Here is a 23279-nt window from a genome sequence, read left to right as displayed (position 1 = left end):
GTCACATTTGCTGTTTTCCAATTTGCTGGAATTGCTCCAGAGTCCATCGAATTTTGGAAAATTACCACATGTGCACTTGCTATTTAGCCCACCATCTCTTGTTACCCTGGGGTGCATTCCATCAGGGCCAAGAGACTTGTCTACCTCTAGCTCCATTCACTTGCCCAACACTACCTCTTTCATGATATTGATTATTTCCAGATCCTCATCTACCTTTGTCTCCCTTGTCAATTATTGGCATGTTATTAGTGTCCTCCACTGTGAAGACTGACACAAAACACCTATTCAATGCTTGGGCCATTTCATCATATCCCATTACTAAATGCCCATTCTCATTCCTCTAAAGGACCAATGTTTACCTTAGCCACTTTTTATTTTATATATTTATAGCAACTTTTGCTATCTGTCTCTATATTCTGAACTAGTTTACTCTCATAATCTATCTTAGTTTACAGTTTTTTTTTGTGGCTTTTGGTTCACCTTTAAAATTTTCTCAATCTTCTGGTTTCCCTCTAGTCTTTGCCACTTTGTATGCCTTCTCTTTTTGATTTCATACCCTCCCTTATTTCCCGAGACACCTATGGCAGATTACCCCTTTTCTTACAGTTCTTCTTTTTCACTGGTATATACTTTTGCTGAGCACTTTAAAAAATTGCTTTGGAAATCCTCCGCTATTCATTAACTGTCTGACCATAAATCTTTGCTTCCAGTCTACTTTAGCCAACTCCTTCCTCATTCTGTTGTAGACTCCTTTGTTTAAGCACAGGACCCTAGTATTGGATTTTATCTTGGCACTTTCCATCTGTATTCTAAGTTCAACCATACTGTGATCGCTCCTTTCAAGAGGATCCCTAACTATGAGGTCATTAATTATTCCTGTCTCATTATACAGGACCAGATCTAGGATAGCTTGTTCCCTTGTCGGTTCTATTACATACTGTTCAAAAAATCTATGGTGGATATTTTCAATGAACTCCGCCTCAAGGCTATCCTAACTGACCCTGGTTTGACCAATCGACATTCAGATTAAAATCCTGCATGATAATTGTCTTACCATTTTTACAGGCATTAGTTATTTCTTTGCTAATTGCCCACCCCAGTGTGATATTATTTGGTGGCCTATAGACTACACCTATCAGTGACTTTTTCTTCTTAGAATTTCTACTTTCCACCCAAATGGATTCAACCTTATTCTTGATAGACCCTAAGTTTACAGATGATACAAAGACAGTTGGGGGACAGATAATATCAAGGAGGTGGGGAGGTTGCAGAACGATTTGGACAGGTTAGGAGAGTGGAAAAGTGTGAGGTGATGCACTTTGGTAGGAAGAATAGATGATTTTGTTCTAAATGGGGAGAACATTCGGAAGTCTGAAGTGTAAGGAGACTTGGGGGTTCTAGTCCAGGATTCTCTGAAGATAAACTTGCAGATTGAGTCAGGAGTTAGGAAGGCAAATGCAGTGATGACATTTATTTTGAGAGGACTTGAATATAAAAGCAAGGATGTACTTCTGACGCTCTATGACGTTCTGGTCAAACCTCATTTTGGAGTATTGTGCGCAGTGTTGGGCCCCATATCTCAGGAGGGATGTACTGGCCCTGGACCGTGTTCAGAGGACATTCATGAGAATGGTCCCAGGAATGAACAGCTTAACATATGAGGAACATTTGACGACTCTGGGTTTATTCTCGATGGAGTTTTGAAGGATGAAGGGGGATTTAATTGAAACATACAGAATACTGAATAGCCTGGACAGAGAGTATGTTTGGAAGATTTTTCCATTGGTAAGAGAGACTAGGACCCAAGGGCATAGCCTTAGAGTAAAGGGAAGGTCTTTTAGAATGGAGATAAGGAAAGACATCTTCAGCCAGAGAGTGGTAAATCTATGGAATTCATTGCCACAGAATGCTGTGGAGACCAGGTCATTGAGTATAAAAAAGACTGAGATAGATAGGTTCTTGATTATTAAGGGTTATGGGGAGAAAGCGGGACAATGTGGTTGCGAAACATATCAGCTATGATTGAATGATGGAGCGGACTCAATGGGCTGAATGGAGTAATTTCTGCATCTATGTCCTTTGGTCTTATATCATCTCACACCACCACCCTGATGTCTTCCTTAAATATCAGAGCCACACTAACTCCCTTATTCCTCCTGTCTCTCCTTCCGAATAGTCTGATACCCCTGGATGTTTAACTCCCACACATGACCATTTTGCAACCATGTCACCATAATGGCTACTAAATTATACTCATTCGTGAAGATTTGTGCCGTTAACACATCTACCTCATTTTGAATGCTACGAGCATTTAGTTAAAGAGCTTTTATGCTAGTTTTTATACCTCTTTGTGAATTCTAACATCTCTATTAATAAATATCACCTGAGATTTCCTCCCTTTCAACTCCTTTCATAGTCTGCCATGTAGTTAAGCAGTCCTGCACACATGGCTGAGTAGTGGCAGATGGAGTTTAATTTAGATAAATGTGAGGTGCTCATTTGGAAAAGCAAATCTTAGCAGGACTTATACACTTAATGGTAAGGTCCTGGGGAGTGTTGCTGAACAAAGAGACCAAAGAATGCAGGTTCATAGTTCCTTGAAAGTGGAGTTGCAGGTAGATAGGATAGTGAAGAAGGTGTTTGGTATAGTTTCCTTTATTGGTCAGAGCATTGAATATTGGAGTTGGGAGGTCATTTCGCAGCTGTACCAGACATTGGTTTGCCACTTTTGGAATCTTCGGTGCAATTCTGGTCTTCTTCCTATCAAAAGGATATTGTGAAACTTGAAAGGGTTCAGAAAAGATTTACAAGGATATTGGAGGATTTGAGTTGCAGAGAAAGGCTGAAAAGGCTTGGGCTATTTTCCCTGGAGCATCGACGGCTGAGGGGTGACCTTAAGAGATTTATAAAATCATGAGGAATATGGGTAGAATAAATAGACAAGGTCTTTTCACTGGGGTTGGGGGAGTCCAGAACTAGAGGGCATAGATTTAGGGAAAGATTTAAAAGGAACCTAAGAAGTAACATTTTCACGCATGTATGGAATGAGCTGCCAGAGGAAGTGGTGGAGGCTGGCACAATTGCAACACTTGAAAGGCATCTAGATGGGTATATGAATAGAAAGGGTTTAGAGGGGAATGGGCCAACTGCTGGCAAATGGGACTAGATCAGGTTAGGATATCTGGTCAGCATGGACGAGTTGGACCAAAGAGTCTGTTTCCTTGTTGTACATCTTTATGACTTTATGACTGTATGTTAACCTGCAGCTTACCTTTCTATTTACCATCATACTCCCTGTCATTTCCCCCTTTCCTTACCCCTGATTTAATGTCCTAGTGACCACCATATTCATCCTTCTCACGAGAACACTGGTTCCAGATCAGTTCAGGTGGAGACCGTCTCATCAGTACAGATCCCTCCTGTTCCAAAACTGGTGCCAGTGCCCATGAAATGGAACTCCTCTTTCCTACGCCACTCCTTTAGCCATCCGTGTCTGTTGGTGGAGGTCTGAGCACATTTGCTCATGCTCCCCTCCTCGGCATCTGCTCTCATTGTCTCCACATGTTGCTGGAGGTTTGTTACATATTCTTCATTGTTTCCGTTATTACAGCTCTCCCACTCTGTAATTATTGGGGTACTCACTGCCAATCAGCAGTCAACATTGTTGACTCACCCATTTTCCTCCAAAGAGCATCAAGTGGCAGTCAGTGCTTTCCCGATAAGATAAAAGCAAATAAGCAAAAATTCCCCAATTTGGTTGGTCCTTTATAGCTGTCTTGATTGAAGTCTGTATATAGATCACCTGCCTCCCCTTTTTGCTACTGTTACAGACTAACTACATCTTTCACCAAGTCTAGGTATCTGTGCTAATATCTGCTCTTGTGTCAATTTTTGTCTAAAAAAATGTCCAACAAGTGATTCATAGAATCTCTACAGTGAGAAAGCAGGCCATTTGGCCCATCAAGCTCATGTTGACCTTTATGAAGAGCATCTCACACAAACTCATTCCCTTACTCTATCCCTGTAACCCTGCATTTCCCACAGCTAACCTAAATAGCCCGTGGACACTATGGGGCAATTTAGCATGGCCAACTAACCTAACCTGCACAGCTTTGGACTGTGGGAGGAAACCCACACAGACATATGGAGAATACTAAACTCCACACAGACAGTTGCCTATGGGTGGAATCAAACCCAGGTCCCTGGTGCTGTGAGGCTGCAGAGCTAACCACTGAGCCACCACGCCACCCATGTGCCTTGGAACTTTTTATTGCTGACCATTTTATGAAATTGTGTACAATTTGGGTTCATTGGCCAAAATGATTATGATGGTCCGATGATTGTTTCTGCAGCATTGTTGGGAGTCATGCATTGAAGAGTTCTGCTGCGATTAAGTAAATAGTCACTCAGCAAAATTGGAAGATGAAAAGCTTAGTGTAACTCATGAATAATTATTAAATTGACCTGACAACTTGCATAGCACCATCTCCCAATTACACTTTCCCCAAATCCAGATCTGGCAGCATATCTTTCGGAAGTGACACTGCTCCACTGCACCTGACACCTCCCCTCTACCCTGTGACCTGTCACCATTTCCACTACTCCCTCAGACCTGATATCTCCCATGCATCCCAACCTATCTTAAACACTCTATGCATGTGACACCCTACTTGCCAGCCTGGCACATTACTTCCTAGTCACCTCCACTCTACCCACAGGGCACCTTAACTTACAATTTTACCCTTTCACATGAGCTGGAGCTGACAAATTGGCTGGCTGTGATGGCTGGACATTACAATTACAGAATACGGCAACTGACTGCTGTGAAACCGGGGATCATGGTTTGTCTTCTTCCTGACTACACTGTACTATGAGGGACCTAGTCGAAAAGACTGGTACTGGAAAAGCACAGCTGGTCAGGCAGCATCCGAGGGGCAGGAAAGTCGATGTTTCAGGTATAAATGCTTCATTAGGAATTCCTGATGAAGGGCTTATGCTAGAAGTGTTAACTTGCCTGTTCCTCGGATCTTCCGTGACTTGCTGTGCTTTTCCAGCACCACATTTCGACTCTGACTGTTCAGCATCTGCAGTCCTCACTTTCTCATATGAGGAACCTGTCAGATTTAAAATACAACTCCGCATTTCTGAGGAGACATGATCAGAATCTCTAATCAGAAATGCCGAGCTTTTTCTTAACATTAAAAAGAAGGAACCGAATGCAATCGATGAGTGTGATTACCACCGCTCCAGAAATCTGGCCCAATGTGAATGACTTGCTGGTTGTGGTGAAAGGGTCAAAGAGAAAATATTATGGGCAGACATAGCTGGTAATTTATTTTATTGTTGCATTTGCAGATACTACTGTTTGGCTGCAGCAGCAGCCTTGCTGAAGTATGTTGAATTCATCCAGAATACAGTTTATGCTCCAAAATCTCTAAAGGTTATCTTCAAAGGGAGTGAACAAACAGCAATGATAGATTCAGCCTCAGCTCAGCAGCTTGAACTGATCATTAACAACAGAGATCCAAGGTATATCTGAGGGGGGAATCTTCCACCGCTAACCATTGTAAAGTTAGAAATAAAATGAATTATGTGGCATTTTTGCTAGTCAAAAATCGTGAAATGATGGAATGCAATGAGACCTTTCAGGTCACCATTATCAATGCCAGCTCCCGCGAAGAAGCTATTCGGTTAGTCCCATGCCCTACTTTTTCCCGTGATCTTGCATTTTCTCCCCACTTCAAGTATTTAACAAATTCTTTTTAATACTTACTGATGGATCTGCTTTGGTTCCAGGTTAGAATGATTTTCTGCATAAATAAAATTCTGTTCAACCTTCTCCCCAGTTTCCATGTCAGTTATATGTGTATTCCCCTGGTTTTCCTGGCAGTGGAAGAATTTTCTCATAATTTATTTTTTGTGAAAGTGTGATGTCATCTGTTTTGAAACTGAGAAAGATAGATCAAAATATTTTCGAAATAGCATTAAACCAGGAACTACAAAACAACTTTCAGAGCCCAACTACAGAAGGGTAATGAAGTGCTGGCCTCTGTCTTGGAATTGGAATACGAAGGGTGAAGGTTATTCTACAGTTCTATAAAACTCTAGTTAGACTTTTTCCACAGTAACTGTGCTCAACTCTGGGCATGCACCTCAGTAAAGACATATTGATCTTGGAGAGAATGCAGCACAGATTCACCAGAATGATATTTGGGCTGATGGGGTTAATTATAAGGACAGGTTGCACAGACCAGTTCTTTGTCCCCTTGAATATGGAAGATTAAGGGATGATACAGTTGAAGTATTTACGATAATGTAAGGGATTGGTAGGATAGATAGAGAGAAACTAAACTCTCTGATGGGAACTTGAGGACAAGGGGCCCAAATCATAAAATTAGAGCTGCCCATTCAGGGGTGATATCAGGAAATATTCCTTCATTCAAAGGATAATGGAAATCTGGAACTTTCTCCCCATCCCCAAAACAAACAGTTGTTGCAGATGGAAGTTGATTGAAAACTTTAAAGTTCAGATTGATGTTTTTGTTAGACAAGGGCATAAAGGTTCTGGAACCATGATGGATAAATGGAGTTACATTACGGGTCAGTCCATGATCAATTTGAACACGAATACTCAAGAAACTGAATGACTTCAAGCTGTTCCTGCATATCTGGGTAATAAGAATCTTCTATGTTTTTCCATATTTTCCATGCCTCCCTTTCCCTCCGTATTCCTAGGTAACTATTGGCACATTGTCTGGGTCTGGCACACATTTTCCATCAGTTTATCTCACTTTGATCAGTTTGTTTTGCATCACCATTGCCTCTGTTACCTAATCATAAACTTCCTCCAATGCAATGTTGACTTTTCCTTTTTTGTTTACTTCTCTTGCCTATCTGTTGCTTTTTGTAAGCTGTTCATCTTTGTCACATAAAACTATAAGAAATAGAAGCTTAATTAGTCTATTCAGTCCATTGAGCCTGCTCTGCAAATCAATAAGATTATGGTTATTCTGATGTTTACCATAATTCCATTCTCCTGCCTGCCTTCAATGACCCTGTCTCCACTGTTGTTCGATTGGCAGAATTACAAAGACGAACAACCTTCTGACAGAATGAATTTTTCTTTATCGCTGCATTAAATGAGAGATGCCTTATTTTGAAATTGTGCCACCCAGTGTAAAATTCTCCTATGAGGGAAAAGATCTTCTCATTCCCTATGAAGTGGCCCCCACCCAAATCTTAGATGCTTTTATAAGATAACCCTCTGATCCTTTTAAAGGTCCAACTTATTCAACCTTTCTCTCTAAGGTAGCCATGATATGGAGGTGCTGGTGTTGGACTGGGGTGGAAAAAATTAAAAGTCATATGACACCAGTTATAGTCCAACAGGTTTATTTGGAGAGGAGAAGGGAGGAAGAGAGCTTCTTCAAGGGAGACATCCTTGCAAGAGGATTCACAGTAGGTTAAAATCTTCGAGGAGAATTTCATGAGCTCTTCTTCAGGAATGTTTCCTGGAGAAGGGCTCATGCCCGAAACGTCGATTCTCCTGCTCCTTGGATGCTGCCTGACCTGCTGCGCTTTTCCAGCAACACATTTTCAGGTTTATTTAGAGATACAAGCATTCGGAGTGTGGCTTCTTGACACTCCAAAAGCTTGTACTTCCAAATAAACCCGTTGGACTATAACCTAGTGTTGTGTGACTTTTAACTTTGCCCATAAGGCAGCCCCTTCATCCCAGGAATCAGCCTAGCAAACTTTCTGCACCATATTCAATACAAAAATATCCTTCCATAAATTAGGTGACCAAAAGGAACATAATATTCTAGGTGTGGTATCAGCAATCGAGGAGCAGGAAAATTGACATTTCATGGCAAAAGCCCTGAAATTTCCTGATGAAGGGCTTTTGCCCAAAACGTCAATTCTCCTGCTCCTCGGATCCTGTCTGACCTGCTGTGCTTTTCCAGCACCACACTCTGAACTCTAATCTCCAGCATCTGCAGTCCTCACTTTTGCCCCGTGGTATCATCAATGTCTTCCACACAAGTAGCTCGACTTCCCTAATTTTATTTTCCATTCACTTTAGAATAAAGGCTAAGGTATTTAATTTGCCTTCCTAATTATTTGCTGTTCCTGCATGCCAAATTTTTGCCTTTCATATACAAAACATAATAAAGTCCCATCTACTCCCCAAAACCATCATTGAGGGATGGCAATAGCCGAGTGATATTATTGATAGACTGTCTCTATAATCCAAAAGCAGCAAATTTCTGGGCGCCCGGGTTTGAATCTTGCCATAACAGATTATGGAAGTTGAATAAAAAAAATCTGGAATTAAGAATTTACTGTTGGCACAAACCATTGCTGATTGACAAACAAAAGCCATTAGGTTCACTAATATCCTTCAGGGAAGCATATCTGCCATCCTTACTTGGACTGGCCAACATGTGACACCAGATCCACAGTAATGTGGTTCGCTCTTAATTGCCCTCTGAAATAGCCAAGTATGCCACTCAGTGTGACAATTGCTACAAATCCTAGCAGCACACAAACCCACTAACACTCTCAAACAAAAACAAACAAACTTAAAAGACCCAGTACAACCCATGGACAAAACCAACGTCATCTACAAAATTCCATGCAAGGACTGCCACAAACACTACGTAGGACAAACAGGAAGAAAGTTAGCCACCATGATACATGAACACCAGCTAGCCACAAAAAGACACAACCCTCTCTCCCTCGTAGCCCTACACACGGATGAAAAAAAACACCATTTCGACTGGGACAACACATCTATCCTGGGACAGGCTAAGCAAAGACATGCCAGAGAATTCCTGGAGGCCTTGGCGGGCGGCATGGTAACATAGTGGTTAGCACTGCTGCCTCACAGTGCCAGAGACCCGGGTTCAATTCCTGCCTCAGGCAACTGTCTGTGTGGAGTTTGCACATTTTCCTCGTGTCTGTGTGGGTTTCCTCTGGGTGCTCCAGTTTCCTCCCACAATCCAAAAATGTGCAGGTTAGGTGAATTGGCTAGGCTAAATTGCCTGTGGTGTTAGGTGAAGGGGTAAATGTAGGGAAACGGGTTGTGCTTTGGTGGGGGTGGTGTGGACTTGTTAGGCCGAAGGGCCTGTTTCCACACTATAAGTAATCTAATCTAGCCTGGCACTCCAACCACAACGCCATAAACAAACACATAGATCTAGATGCCATCTATCAACCCCTCAGAAAACAAACAGGAACTCTCATCACCAGGAACCCCATCCAGGAGAAAGATATAAATAGAAAGCAGGAGACAACAGCTTCACTTCACTTGGAGGTCGCCACTGATGATGTTACCTAGACAGGTAATGAAACGTCTGGATATCAAACCTACGCCCTAAATTGCTACAAAGTTTCAATAATGAAATGAAGCTAGATGAACCATTTGGACTAGTCAAACAACAGCCTGACAGTCGTACTCATGGAATCATGGAGACAATCTCCCAGATACAACCATCACCATCCCTCAATATGTCCTGTCCCACTGCAGGACAGACCCAGCAGAGGTGGTGGCACAGTGGTATATAGTCAGGAAGGAGTTGTCCTGGAGTCCTCAACATTGACTCTGGACTTCATGAAGTTTAAGACATCATGTTAAATACAGACAAGGAATCCTCGTGCTGATTACCACATAGTATCTTCCCTCGGCTGATGAATCAGTACTCCTTCACGTTGAACAACATTTGGAGGAAGCACTGAGGGCGACAAGGGCTCTCTAGCTGCTGGAGTGGATAAGTGGCAGGTGGTGAGGGAAGCAATAAAGGGAAAAACATACTTGACCTCATCTTTACCAGTCTACCAGCTGCAGAAGTATTATTAGTTCCTTGAACAGTCCTTGTGGAGATGAAGTCCTGCCTTCACAATTGAGAGTACCTTCATCATGTTAAGAGTCATAGAGTCCTATAGCACAGAGACAGGCCCTTTGGCCCAAACTGGTCCATGCTGACCAAAGTGTCCATCCACACTAATCCTATTTCTCTGCACTTGGCCCATGTCCTTTGAATCCTTTCCTATCCATGTATTTGTCCAAAATGCCTTTTGAATGTTTTTAATGTACCCACCTCAAACACTTCTGTTGGCAGCTCATTCCATATTTCATAGTTTCATAGTAATAGAAATAGGAGTAGACCATTTGGTCTGTTGAGCCTTCTCTGCCATTCATTGAGATCATGTCTGATCTATCCATTGTCTCAGATCCTCTGATCTGCATTATCCCCATAACCCTAAGTCCCCTACCATTCAAAAACCCATCCAACTGTGTCTTGAATACATGTAATGAAGCTGCCTCTACTGCTTCCTTGGGCAGAGAATTCCATAGATTCATTACTGTTTGGAAGAAGCAGATCCTCCTCACCTCTGTCCTAAATCTATTCCCCCTAATCTTGAGGCCATGTCCCCCAGTCCTAGTCTCACCCATCAGTGGAAACAACTTGCCTGCCTCTATCTTATCTATCCCTGTCATAATTTTATATGTTTCTATAAGATACCCTCTCATTCTTCTAAATTCTCACGAATACACTCCCAGGTGATTCAATCTCTCCTCATAGGGTAATTCCTTCATCTTTGGAATCAACCTGGTGAACCTACTCTGCATTGCCGCCAAAGCCAATATATCCTTCCTCAAGTAAGGAGACCAGAACTACGCACAATATTCCAGGTACAGCCTCACCAACACTTTGGACAATTGCAGCAAAACCTCCCTGCTCTTAAATTCAGTCCCACTAATAATGAAAGCCAATATTCCATTTGCCTTCCTGATTACCTGTTGCAACAGCAAATCAACTTATGTACGAGTACTCCTAAGTCCCTCTGCACAACAGCATGCTGCAATCCTTCACCATTTAAATGATACTCTGACCTACTACTTTTATTTCCAAAGTGGATAACCACAAACTTACCTACATTGTACTCCATCTGCTAGACCCTTGCCCACTCACTTAACCTATCTAAATCTCTCTGCAGACCCTCCACACCCTCTGCACAGTCTGCCTTTCCACTCAATTTAGTGTCATTGGCAAACTTGGATACAATACACTCAGTCTCCTCTTCCAAATCATTTATATACATCATGAATGGTTGCAGGTCCAAGAGCAACCTCTGTGGCACCCCACTCACCACTGATCTCCAACTACAGAAACACTCATTTATCCCAATTATCTGCTTTCTATTAGTTAACCAGTCCTCTATCCATGCTAGTACATTCCCTGTAACTCCATGCATTCTTATGCATGAGTCTTTTATGTGGCACCTTATCGAATGCATTCTGGAAATTCAAGTATACAACATCCACCTGTTTTTCTCCATTCACTACGCTCATTACATCCTCAAAGAACTCCAATAAGTTTGTCAAATATGACCTTCCCTTCCTGCTGTGTCTGCCTGATGGAACACTTTCCATCCAGATGTCTCACTATTTTTCTTTAATGATAACCTCTGGCATTTCCCTGACTACAGATGTTAAGCTAACTGGCTTACAGTTACCTGCCTTTTGGCTACACCCTCTTTGTTCCACTACAGTCCTTGAGTTCGCCATGAAACTCTGACCTTGATTTTACTTTCCAAAATGCAAGACCTCGCACTTATCCATATTAAACTCTATTTGCCATTTCTTGGCCCACTTCCCCAGCTGATCAAGGTCCTGCTGCAATTTCTGATAACCTTCCTCACTGTCCACAATACCGTCTATTTTAGTGTCATCAGCAAACTTACTAATCATATCTTGTACATTCTCATCCAAATCATTGGTATAGATAACAAACAGTAACGGGGCCAGCACCGACTCCGAGGCACTCCACCAGTCACAGATCTCCAGTCTGACAAGCATACTTCCACTATTACCCTCTGTTTCCTACCATTAAGTCAATTGTGTATCCAATTTGTCAGCTTGCCCTGGATTCCACGCAATCTAACCTTCCAGAGCAGTGTACCATGTGCAACCTTATCAAGGCCTTACTGAAATCCATACAGACCACGTGTACCGTCCTGCCCTCATCAACCTTCCTGGTCACTTCGTCAAAGAACTCTAACAAATTTGTGAGGCATGATCTCCCACTCACAAAGCAATGCTGACTACTCCTAATCAGGGCTGAAAATGTGTTGCTGGAAAAGCGCAGCAGGTCAGGCAGCATCCAAGGAGCAGGAGAATCGACGTTTCGGGCATGAGCCCTTCTTCAGGAATAGGCTGAAGAAGGGCTCCTTAAGAAGGGCTCATGCCCAAAATGTCAATTCTCATGCTCCTTGGATGCTGCCTGACCTGCTGCGCTTTTCCAGCAACACATTTTCAGCTCTGATCTCCAGCATCTGCAGTCCTCACTTTCTCCTAATCAGGCCCTGTCATTCCAAATGCATGTATTTCTTGTCCCTCAGAATTTTCTCAAGTAACTTACCCACCACAAATGTAACACTTACTGGTCTATAGTTCCCAGGTTTTTCTTTGCAGCCCTTCTTGAACAAAGACACAACATTCACTACCCTCAAGTCTTCCTGGACCTCACCTGTGGCTAATGTTGATGCAAAAATATCATCCAGGTACATCGTAATGTTATATGGCACTATTACTGTACTAAATGAATCAGACTTCAAACAGATCTAGCAACTCAAGACTGGGAATCCATGATGGGCTGTGATCAGTCAACTGCAGCAAAATTGTACTCCCACAAAATCTGCAACCTCATGGACCAGTACATCCCCTACTCAACTATTACCATCAAGCCAGGGGATCAACCCTCGTTCAATAGAGAGTGCAAGAGAGCATGCCAAGAACAGCACAGATGTCATCCTGGTGAAGCTACCAAACAGGACTACTTGCATGCCCAATAGTATAAACAGCAAGTGATCGAGCTAACAGATCTTACAACCAATGGATCAGATCTAAGCTGTGCAGTCCTGCCATATCCAGTCATGAATTTAGTGGACAGTTAACTCACTGGAAGAGTAGCCTCCGCAAATATTTCCAATCTCAATAATGGAAGAACCCAGTACATTACTGCAAAAGATAAGGCTGAACCAGTCATAACAATATTCAACCAGAAGTGCTGAGTGGATGATCCATCTCAGCCTCATCCAGTGATTCCCAGCATCACAGTTGCCAGTTTTCAGTCAATTCAATTAACTCTATGTAATATGAAGAAACAGTTGAAAGCAGTGGTTTTGGGCCCTGATTACATCCTGGCAAGAGTACTGAAGGTTTGTGCTCCAGAACTAGCTGCTCCACTAGCCAAGTTATTCCATTACAGCTACAACACTGACATCTACCCGACAATATGGAAAACTGCCCAGGTATGTCTGGTATATAAAATTTAACTTGGCCTATTACCACCCCATCAGTCTACTCTCAGTCATTAGTAAAGTGATGAAAGGTGTCATCATCAGTGCTATGTTTAGCAATGACCTGCTCAGTGACGCCCAGTTCAAGTTCTACCAGGGCCACTCAGTTCCTGACCTCATTAAAGCTTATATTACTGGCGAGCTTTTTGTTGCCCTTTGTTGTTCTTTGTAAGCTTCCCAATCCTCTGGTTTCCCACTGCCCTTTGCCACATTATATGTTTTCTCTTTTGCTTTTATGTTTTGGAGAAAGTGAGGACTGCAGATGCTGGAGATCAGCGTTGAGAGTGTGGTGCTGGAAAAGCACAGCAAGTCAGGCAGCACTCGAGGAGAGATGGACAGGTCCGGAGGGCGGTGCCGAGTTGGAGGCTTGAAATTGGGATGCTGTGGGGAGAGGGGAAATGAGGAAGCTGTTGAAATCCTGTATGGTTGCAGTGTCCCAAGGCAGAATATGAGGCATCCCTCCTCCAGGTGTCGGGTGGTAATGGTTTGGCGGTGAAGTAGACCTAGGACCTGCACAAGCCACAAGTCTCATTCCCGATGAAGGGCTTATGTCTGAAACGTTGATTCTTCTTCTCCTCGGATGCTGCCTGACCTGCTGTGCTTTTCCAGCAGCACACTCTGAACTCTGATCTCCAGCTTCTGCTTTTATGCTTTCCCTGACTTCCCTAGTCAGCCATGGTTGCTTCATCCTCATTATACCATTCTTCTTTTTCCTGGGAATGAATTCTTACTGTGTCTCCTGAATTACTCCCAGCTACTCCTGCCATTGCTGTTCTGCTGTCTTTCCTGCTAGGCTCCTCTCCCAGTTAATTCTGCCCATCTCCTCCCTCATGCCTCTGTAGTTGCCTTTATTCAGCAGTAATACTGTTAACTGTGATTCTATTTTCTCCCTCTCAAATTGCATTCCTCCACCTTTTATTTATCCCCCCAACAACAAATTCCTTTTGAACCATCTAAACCTTGGAATATCCAACAACCATTCCTGCCCCTGTGATATCTAAGTCTCCAATCATATTATGATCACTGCCTCCTCAGGGTTCCTTCACCTTAAGTTCCCTTATCAAGTCTGCCACATCACACAACACTAAAGTCAGTGTGATAGGTTGAAGTGTGTCTTTTTTAATGCAAGAAGTATCAGGAATAAGGGTGACCAACTCAGAGCATGGGTTCCACATACTTGGAACTATGTGTTGTGGTCATTATGGAGACTTGCATATCACAGGGGGCAGGAATGGTTGTTGGATGTTTCAAGGTTTAGATGGTTCAAAAAGAATTGGCTGGGGGTGCGGTGGGGGGGGGGGGGGGGAGGGGGTGATACGTAAAAGAGGTGGAGGAGTGTTATTGCTAATCAGGGATAGTGTCACAGCTGCAAAAAAGGACGTCATTAAGGAGGGTTTGTCAACAGAGAGACTATGGGTGGTCATACAGGAAAGGAGCAGTCATTTTATTGGGTGTTTTCTACAGGCCCCCCAGTAGCAATGGAGACATGGAGGAGCAGATTGGGAGACAGATTTTGGAAAGATGCAGAAGTAACACCCTGTTTTGGGTGACTTTAACTTGCCTAATTTTGATTGGAACCTCTTTTGTTCAAAAAGTTTGGATGGAGCATTTTTTGTCAGGTGTGTCTAGGAAGGGTTCCTGACATAATATGTAAATAGGCCAACGAGAGGGGAGGCCATATGGATTTGCTGCTTGGCAAAGAACCATGCCAGGTGTCAGATCTCTTGGTGGGAGAGCATTTCAGTGACAGTGATCACAACTCCTTGACCTTTACTACACTCATGGAGAGGGATAGGAGCAGACAGTATGGGAAAATATTTAATTGGGGGAGGATAAATTACAATGCTATTTGGCAGGAACTGGGGCGCCTAAATTGGGGATAGAAATATGGGGGTTCTTTAGGAAGCCCTAGCTGATAGTGCTGGACAGGTTAGTCCCACTGAGACAAGGAAGGGATGGTAGTTTGAAAGAACCTTGGGTGACAAGGGATGTGCAATATCTAGTCAAGAGGAAGAAGGAAGCTTACTTAAGGTTGAGGATGCAAAGATCGGATAGGGCTTTAGAGGGTTACAAGGTAGCCAGGAAGGAACTGAAGAATGGACTTAGGAGATCTAGAGGGGGGCATGAAAAAGCTTTAGCGAATAGGATTAGGGAAAACCCTAAGGTGTTCAGCACTTAAGTGAGGAACAAGAGGATGTTCAGAGTGAGGGTAGGGCCGATCAGGGATAGTGGAGGGAACTTGCGCCTGGAGTCGGAGGAGGTAGAGGAGGTCCTTAATGAATATTTTGCTTCAGTATTCACTACTGAGAGGGACCTTGACATTTCTGAGGACAGCATGAAACAGACTGATATGCTTGAATAGGTTGTTGTTAGGAAGGAGGATGTGCTGAAAATTTTGAAAAAACATGAGGATAGATAAATCCTCTTGGCCAGACAGGATATACCATAAGTTACTACAGGAAGCGAGGGAAGAGATTGCTGCGCCTTTGGCAAAGATCTTTGCATCTTCATTGTCCACTGGAATAGTACCAGATGATTGGAAGGTGGCAAATGTTATTGCCTTGTTCACGAAAGGGAATAGGGATAATCCTGGGAATAACAGACCTGTCAGTCTTACGTCAGTGATGGTCAAAGTATTGATGAGGATTATGAGACTCAGGATTTATGGTTATTTGGAAAACCTGTCAGCATGGCTTTGTGAGGGCACGTCATGTCTCACAAACTGAACTGAATTCTTTGAGTATGTGACAAAAGACATTGATGAAGGTAGAGCAGTGAATGTAGTGTACGTAGATTTTAGCAAGGTGTTTGATAAGGTTCCCCATGGTAGGTTCATTCAGAAAGTAAGGAAGCATGAGAAACAGGGAAATCTGGCTATCTGGATACAGAATTGGCTGGGCCGTAGAAGACAGAGGGTGGTGGTAGATGGAAAGTATTCAGCCTGGAGCTCGGTTACTGGTGGTGTTCTGCAGGGATTGGTTCTGGGACCTCTGTTCTTTGTGAATTTTAGGAATGACTTGGATGATGAAGTGAAAGGGTGAGTTAGTAAGTTTGCCATTGACACAAAGATTGGTGGAGTTGTAGATAGTGTGGAGGGCTGTTGTAGGTTGCAACGGGACATTGACAGGATGCAGAACTGGGCTGATAAGTGGCAGATGGAGTTCAACCTGGAAAATTGTAAAGTCGTTCACTTTGGAAGGTCAAATTTGAATGCAGAATACAGAGTTAAAGGCAGGATTCTTGGCAGTGTGGAGGAACAGAGGGATCTTGGAATCCATGTCCATAGATCCCTCAAAGTTGCCATCCAAGTTGATTAGGTTGTTAAGAAGGTCTATGTTGGGTTGTCTTTCATTAGCAGGGGGATTAAGTTTAAGAGCTGTGAGGTTATGTTGCAGGTCTGTAAAGCTCTGGTTAGACCACGTTTGGAATATTGTGTTCAGTTCTAGTTGCCTCATTATAGGAAGGATGTGGAAGCTTTAGAGAGGGTGCAGAGTCAGATACATTAGGGACATTTAAGCAACTCTTGGTTAGGCGCATGGAAGACAGTACAATGAAGGATATGTCGGTTAGTCTGAGCTTAGAGAAGGATAAAAGCTCAGCACAACATTGAGGGCTGAAGGGCCTGTTCTGTGTTTTAAATCTAGTATTGCCTGTTCCCTCGTGAGCTCCACCACAAGCTGCTTCAAAAAGCCATCTCATAGACATTGCACAAATTCCTTTTCTTACAATCCCTACCAACCTGATGTCCTCAATCCACCTGCATATTGAAATCCCCCATGATTACTGTAACTTTGCCTTTCTTACGCTCCTTTTCAATCTCCTAGCGTCTCTTGCGCCTAGTTCCTGACTACTGTTTGGAGGCCTGTGCATAACTCCTACTGTAGAATTTTTTTACCATTTTGGTTCCTCAATTCTTCCCACACAAATTCTACACCATCTGACCCTACTTTATTGCTTACTATTGATTTAATTCAATTTCTTACTAATAAGACCACCCCACCCCCTCTGCCCACCTGTCTATCTTTTTGATAAAATGTTAACCCTTGGATATTCAGCTCTCAATTCTGATTGCCTTGCAGCCACATCTCTATGATGCCCACCAAGTCAATCCTGCCAATTTTGATCTGTGCCACAAACTCATTTACTTTATTCCTTATACTGTGTACATTCAGATATAATACCATCATACTTGTATTAAAAGGCCCTCTTCTCATCGTCATTTGTTTGTCCAGTGTGTTTGAAGTTTGATTGTGAACCCCATCCAAACACCCTGTCCTATTTGTGTCAATGCTGGAGACTTTAATAACCTCTCCTAAATTCTCTTTCCCTGTAATTTCTTTCATATTTTATCATGCATTTGAATCCAGCCCTACAGATGTTAACCTGGTGCTTTGTTTCCCACTGGGGGATGTTTTACCCCTTTCCTCCCCTGCACTTTCTAGTTTAAAGTCCTCTTGACCAGCCCATTTATTTTTCTCGCTAGAACATTGGTCTCAGCTCGGTTCAGGTGGAGACCGCCCCAGCAGTACAGATCCCTCTTGTTCGAATACTGATGTCAGTGCCCCATGAAAAGGAACCCCTGTATCCCACATCACTCTTCTGGCCATGTGTTTACTTCCCTTATTCTCGTGTCCCTATGCCAATTTGCACATGGTTTAGGCAGCAATCCGGAGATTATAACCCTTCAGGACCTGTTCATTAATTTTGTTCCTAGCTCCTGATAGTCCCTGAACAAGTCCTCTTTCCTAGTTTTGCCGATATTGTTTGTTCTGGCATGGACTACAACAACTGGATCCTCCCCCTCCCTCTCCAATCTTCTTTCAAGCTGGTCAGAGACATTCCTTACCCTGGCATCGGGCAAGTGACACACCATGCAGGACGATCCTGCTTACAAAGGATACTATCTATTCCCCTGATTATAGAATCCCTTACAACTACCGCTTGTCTTTTTGCTCCTGCCTCTTGAATGGCTTCCCGTCCCATGGTGCAGTGGTCAATTGACTCATTCTCCCTGCAGCCCTTTTCCTCATTCGCACAGGGAGCAAGTACCTCGTACCTGTTGGACAAGGTCAAGAGCTGAGGCTCCTCTGTTCCTGAATGCAGAATCCCTCCACCTGCCTCACTTGCAGTGACACCCTACTTACCAAATTTGAAGTAATTAATCTACCAGATGCGACTGCCTCCTGAAACAAAGCTTCCAGGGAACTCTTCTCCTCCCAGATGTGCCACAGTGTTTGAAGCTCAGATTCATCTCATCAATTCAGAGCCGGACTTCTTCCAGCAATCAACACTAAGAGACATTATAACCACAACTTTTAATTATCCAGTGTGTTACCATCATTGAATCCACCATTCTCAATATCCTGGGGGTTACCATTGACCAGCAACTCATCTGGACGCACCACCTGGGGTGGCACGGTAGCTCAGTGCTTAGCACTGCTGCCTCACAGCACAGGGGGCTTGGGTTCATTTCCAGCCTTGGGCGAATGTCTATGTGGAGTTTGTACATTCTCCCATGTCTGCAAGGGTTTCCTCCAGGTGCTGTGGTTTCCTTCCTTTGTCCAAAGATGTGCAGGTTAGATGGATTAGCCATTAGCCATGCTAAATTGTCCATAGTGTCTGGGGATGTGTAGGTTTGGCGATTAGCCGTAGGGGTTGCAGGGACAGGGTAGGGAGATGTTATTTGATGGGATGCTCTTCGGGGGATGGTGTTGGGCATGTTGCACTGAAAGGCCTCTTTTCAAATGGTAGTGATTCTATATAAACACAGTGACTGCATGAGTAGCTCAGAGGCTTGGAATACTGCATTGAGTAAATCAACTCTTGACTCCCTAAACCATGATCTACATGGCACAGGTGTGATGGAGTACTCCCCTTTACTATCGAAGTGCAGCTCCAATAACACTCAAAAAGCTTCACATCATCCAGGACAAAGCAGCACACTTGATTGCCACTGCACCCACTTTGTTCAGCATCGACATTTAGTATTGATAGTGTTTATCTCTACAAAATACACTGCAGAAATTCATGAAAGATCCTTAGCCCCTTCCAAATCCAGAACTTCCATCCAGAAGGACCAGGGTAGCAGATACATCGGAACACCACCACCTGCACGTGTCTCCAAGCCAGTCACCATCCTGATTTAGAAATGTGTCACTCTTCTTTACTGTCACTGGGTCAAAATCCTGGAATTCCCTCCCTAATAGCATTGTGGGTCTCCTTACTGCCCATGGGCTGCAGTGGCTCAGAAAGGCAGCTGACTCTCACCTTCTCACGGGGCAACAATGGACAGGCAATAAATGCCAGCTAGTCAGCAACACCCATGTTCCATGAGTGAATCAATCTAAAAACGTTCTAGTTTTTCAAAACGTGAGGTAATTTTCCTTCCCTACCAGATCTGCATGTTTCATTTAACTGTTCCAGTCTCATAAGATGTGATGCTTTTTTTCCCACGAGCACTCACGCTACCAAGATTTTCTCAGTCTTCCATTAAAAGTTTTTGCAGATTTACAATGAAATATCTCTCGTCTGGAAGTTTTCGTAAACTACAACCTTTACATTGAGGAAACCTATTCCCTTAACTGTCTTCAACAATCTCTGTTTCTAGGACAATGTATTAAGCCTATAAGAAATAGAGCCAGGAGTATACCTTCCAGCCACTCGAGCCTGCTGGTCCAACATTCCTTGATATATGGCTGATCCAACAGTTCCTCATTCCACTTTAGAACATAGAACATAGAAAAATACAACGCAGTACAGGCCCTTTGGCCCTCGATGTTGCGCCGATCCAAGCCCACTTAACCTACAGTAGCCCACTATCCTCCATATGCCTAACCAATGCCCGTTTAAATGTCTATAAAGAGGGAGAGTCCACCACTGCTACTGGCAGGGCATTCCATGAACTCACGACTCGTTAAGTAAAGAATCTACCCCTAACATCTGTCCTATACCTACCACCCCTTAATTTAAAGCTATGCCCCCTCGTAATAGCTGCCATACGTGGAAAAAGGTTCTCATGGTCAACCCTATCTAAACCCCTAATCATCTTGAACACCTCTATCAAGTCACCCCTAAACCTTCTTTTCTCCAATGAAAACAGCCCCAAGTGCCTCAGCCTTTCTCCATACGATCTTCCTACCATACCAGGCAACATCCTGGTAAACCTCTTCTGCACCCGTTCCAGTGCCTCCACATCCTTCCTATAGTATGGCGACCAAAACTACACACAATACTCCAGATGCGGCCGCACCAGAGTATTATACAACTGCAACATGGCCCTTATGCAACTGCCCCTTTCCCTATAGCGCTTGATTCTCCCAACTGATCAAGAATCTATCTCAGCTTAAACATACACAAGAACTCTGTCTCCACAACACTCTGTGGCAAGGAGTTCCAAAGACTGACAACTCTCTGAGAGAAGAAATTCCTCCTCATCTCAGTCTTAAATTGACACTCCTTTATTCTGAGACTGTGGTCCTAAATTCTCCCAAAAGGGAAACATCCTCTCAGTATTTAAGAATCCTTTAAGTTTCAGTGAGATCACTTCTCATTCTAAACTTCAGTGAGTAGAGTTCCAATCTGTTTAATCTTTGCTCATAAGACAACACCTCCCGGTCAGGAAGCATCTGAGTAAACCACCTACCTTCTTGCCTCTGATTTCAGTCAGGCTTCTTTTGAACTGCTTCTGATTAAATGAGAAGAAAATTTAGTTATTTTAGCTTCAGCTAAGCTAATGAAAAACTTCTCCTGTCTTAAAACCCCACAATATAAGAAAGTCTCCATTAATCCACCAGAAGGTCTCCAGTCATCAGCTCTTTGACACATACTGGTTTAAAATCATGGTTCTGAAAAAAAACGATCATCAAACCCCTTTACACAAGTAAACCAAATCTGTATATCACTAGGTTAAAACTCAAACTCTGAAAAATTATAAACATATATAAATGACACATATAAGTGATACATCACTGTATCCTCCTCACAACTTGCTTTCGTATCTATCACCTTCTTGTTCTGATGAAGGAGTAAATCATTGACTTGAAACTTTTGCCCCACTGCATTCATCTTCCCACAGTATGGCTGCCAAACCCCACAAAAATTGCCACATAGTCTCCAGAATACTGCTCTGTGCATTAAAAAAAGGGAGAATAGTCTCAGGCTAGGGGGCTGAATGGCCTCCTTCTGTTCCTGACAGTTGCTTTATTGAGTCATGATTTATTTGTTTGTCTGCGGCTTTGTTTTGCAGAAATAATCATACGCTATATGGCGTCCTGAACTACACAAAGACAGCTGGAGGGAGTCGCAGACTTCGCTCAAACATCTTGGAGCCCCTGGTTGATGTGGAGACCATTAACACAAGATTGGACTGTGTCCAAGAACTCCTGGAGGATGAGGATCTCTTCTTCAGCCTTCAGTCCGGTCAGTCTGCTTGTTGTTTTCTGGCAATATTAGGTATATTGCAATAAGATTACGAAAGGGTTGAGATAGGAAAAAAACATTTCTGCTTTCGCGAGGAGTAGAACTTGGTGCCAAAAGTATAAGGTCACCACTAATAAATCCAGTAGGAAATTCAAGAGAAATTTCTTTTTCACAGGAGAATGTAGAATTCACTAATATAGGGAGTAGCTGAGATAAACAGCTAAAAATGTATTTAAGGGAAAATGATAAATCCTGATAAACTGGATAGATAAAATCAAATGATTCCACAGCCAATGGGTCAGATGTAAACTCTACAGTCCTGCCTCATCTAGTAATGAATTATGATGAGCAATTAACAGTAGAACAGTGCTTTGGCATTTCTGCCTCACAGCTCCAGGGACCGTATTTGATTCCAGGCATGGGCAACTGTCTGTGGGGAGTTTGCATGTTCTCCCCATGTCTGTGTGGGTTTCCTCTGGTTTCCTCCCACATCTAAAGATGCGCAGATTAGGTGGATTGGCAATGCTAAAAATTGCCCCATGGTGTCCAAGTGCAAGTTAGATGGGATAGCCATGGTAGAAAACCACATGCAGAGTTATGTGGTCTGAATGGGATGTTCTTCAGAGAATTGGTGCAGATGTGATGGGCCAAATGGTCTCTTTCTGCACTATGGTGATTTTATGATTCTATAAACTCGTTGGAGGAGGAGATTCCACAAGTATTCTATCCTCAGTGGTGAGGGAGCCCACCACATTGATGCAAAAGAAACATTTACATCCACCTTCAGCCCAAAGTGCTGACCCACACATCTTCACAGGTGCCAGTCTGTAGCTAATTTGATTCAGTCCACATTTTCTCAAGAAATAGATGAAAGCATTGGATGCTGCAAAGGCTATGGATGCCAACAATGTTCCAGCAATGAAGACTTGACCCCAGAATTAGCAGTGCGTTTGGCCAAGCTATTCCAGTCCAGCTACAACATCTACCTCACATGTGTAAAATTGCCCAGGTATATCCTATCCATGAGTCCAACCCAGAAAATTAGCGAAGCATCAATTTCATTGAGTTTTCATGAAGGATTTCTCTCTATGGGACTTGTGTGGGTTGTGCTTCGGCGGGTCAGTGTGGACTTGTTGGGCCGAAGGGCCTGTTTCCATACTGTAAGTAATATAATCTAATCTAGTCTTGTATGCCCATTGTGCTGCCTATTCAATTGCTCAGAACCCCACCCTACTTGCACCAACAGTAACAGCTATGTCACTTACTTTCATCTCCCCTAATATCTCCTTTCTCTCTTATCCAGGAGTGAAACTGCCTCACAAAAGACAAGAAGGAGTCAAGACAGGTTGTGGGCTGCCTGACATGAATTTTCTCATCCCTTAGGATGAGATGATCCTGACTGAAACCATGCCAAGTAGTTGATTGTGTTGAAGCCCCTAGTCTGGTATCCGAGGCTGTCCTTGACTTGCGTTGGACCACCCTGAGCAAAAGTTATC

General features: G+C 43.1%; 1 protein-coding gene across 1 annotated transcript in view; it reads left to right on the top strand.

The window, feature by feature from the left end:
* Positions 1–23279, top strand: part of msh4 (mutS homolog 4) — a 128299-nt gene that overhangs the window by 39273 nt on the left and 65747 nt on the right. Inside the window, exons 6-7 of the mRNA XM_072574860.1 lie at positions 5356–5529; positions 21611–21783. Coding sequence (XP_072430961.1) covers positions 5356–5529; positions 21611–21783 — 347 coding nt within the window. The remainder of the gene's footprint in view (positions 1–5355; positions 5530–21610; positions 21784–23279) is intronic.

Source organism: Chiloscyllium punctatum, chromosome 7, assembly GCF_047496795.1.
Source record: "Chiloscyllium punctatum isolate Juve2018m chromosome 7, sChiPun1.3, whole genome shotgun sequence".
In the NCBI taxonomy this organism is placed as follows: Eukaryota; Metazoa; Chordata; class Chondrichthyes; order Orectolobiformes; family Hemiscylliidae; genus Chiloscyllium; species Chiloscyllium punctatum.
This window is presented reverse-complemented; position numbering and strand designations above follow the sequence as displayed.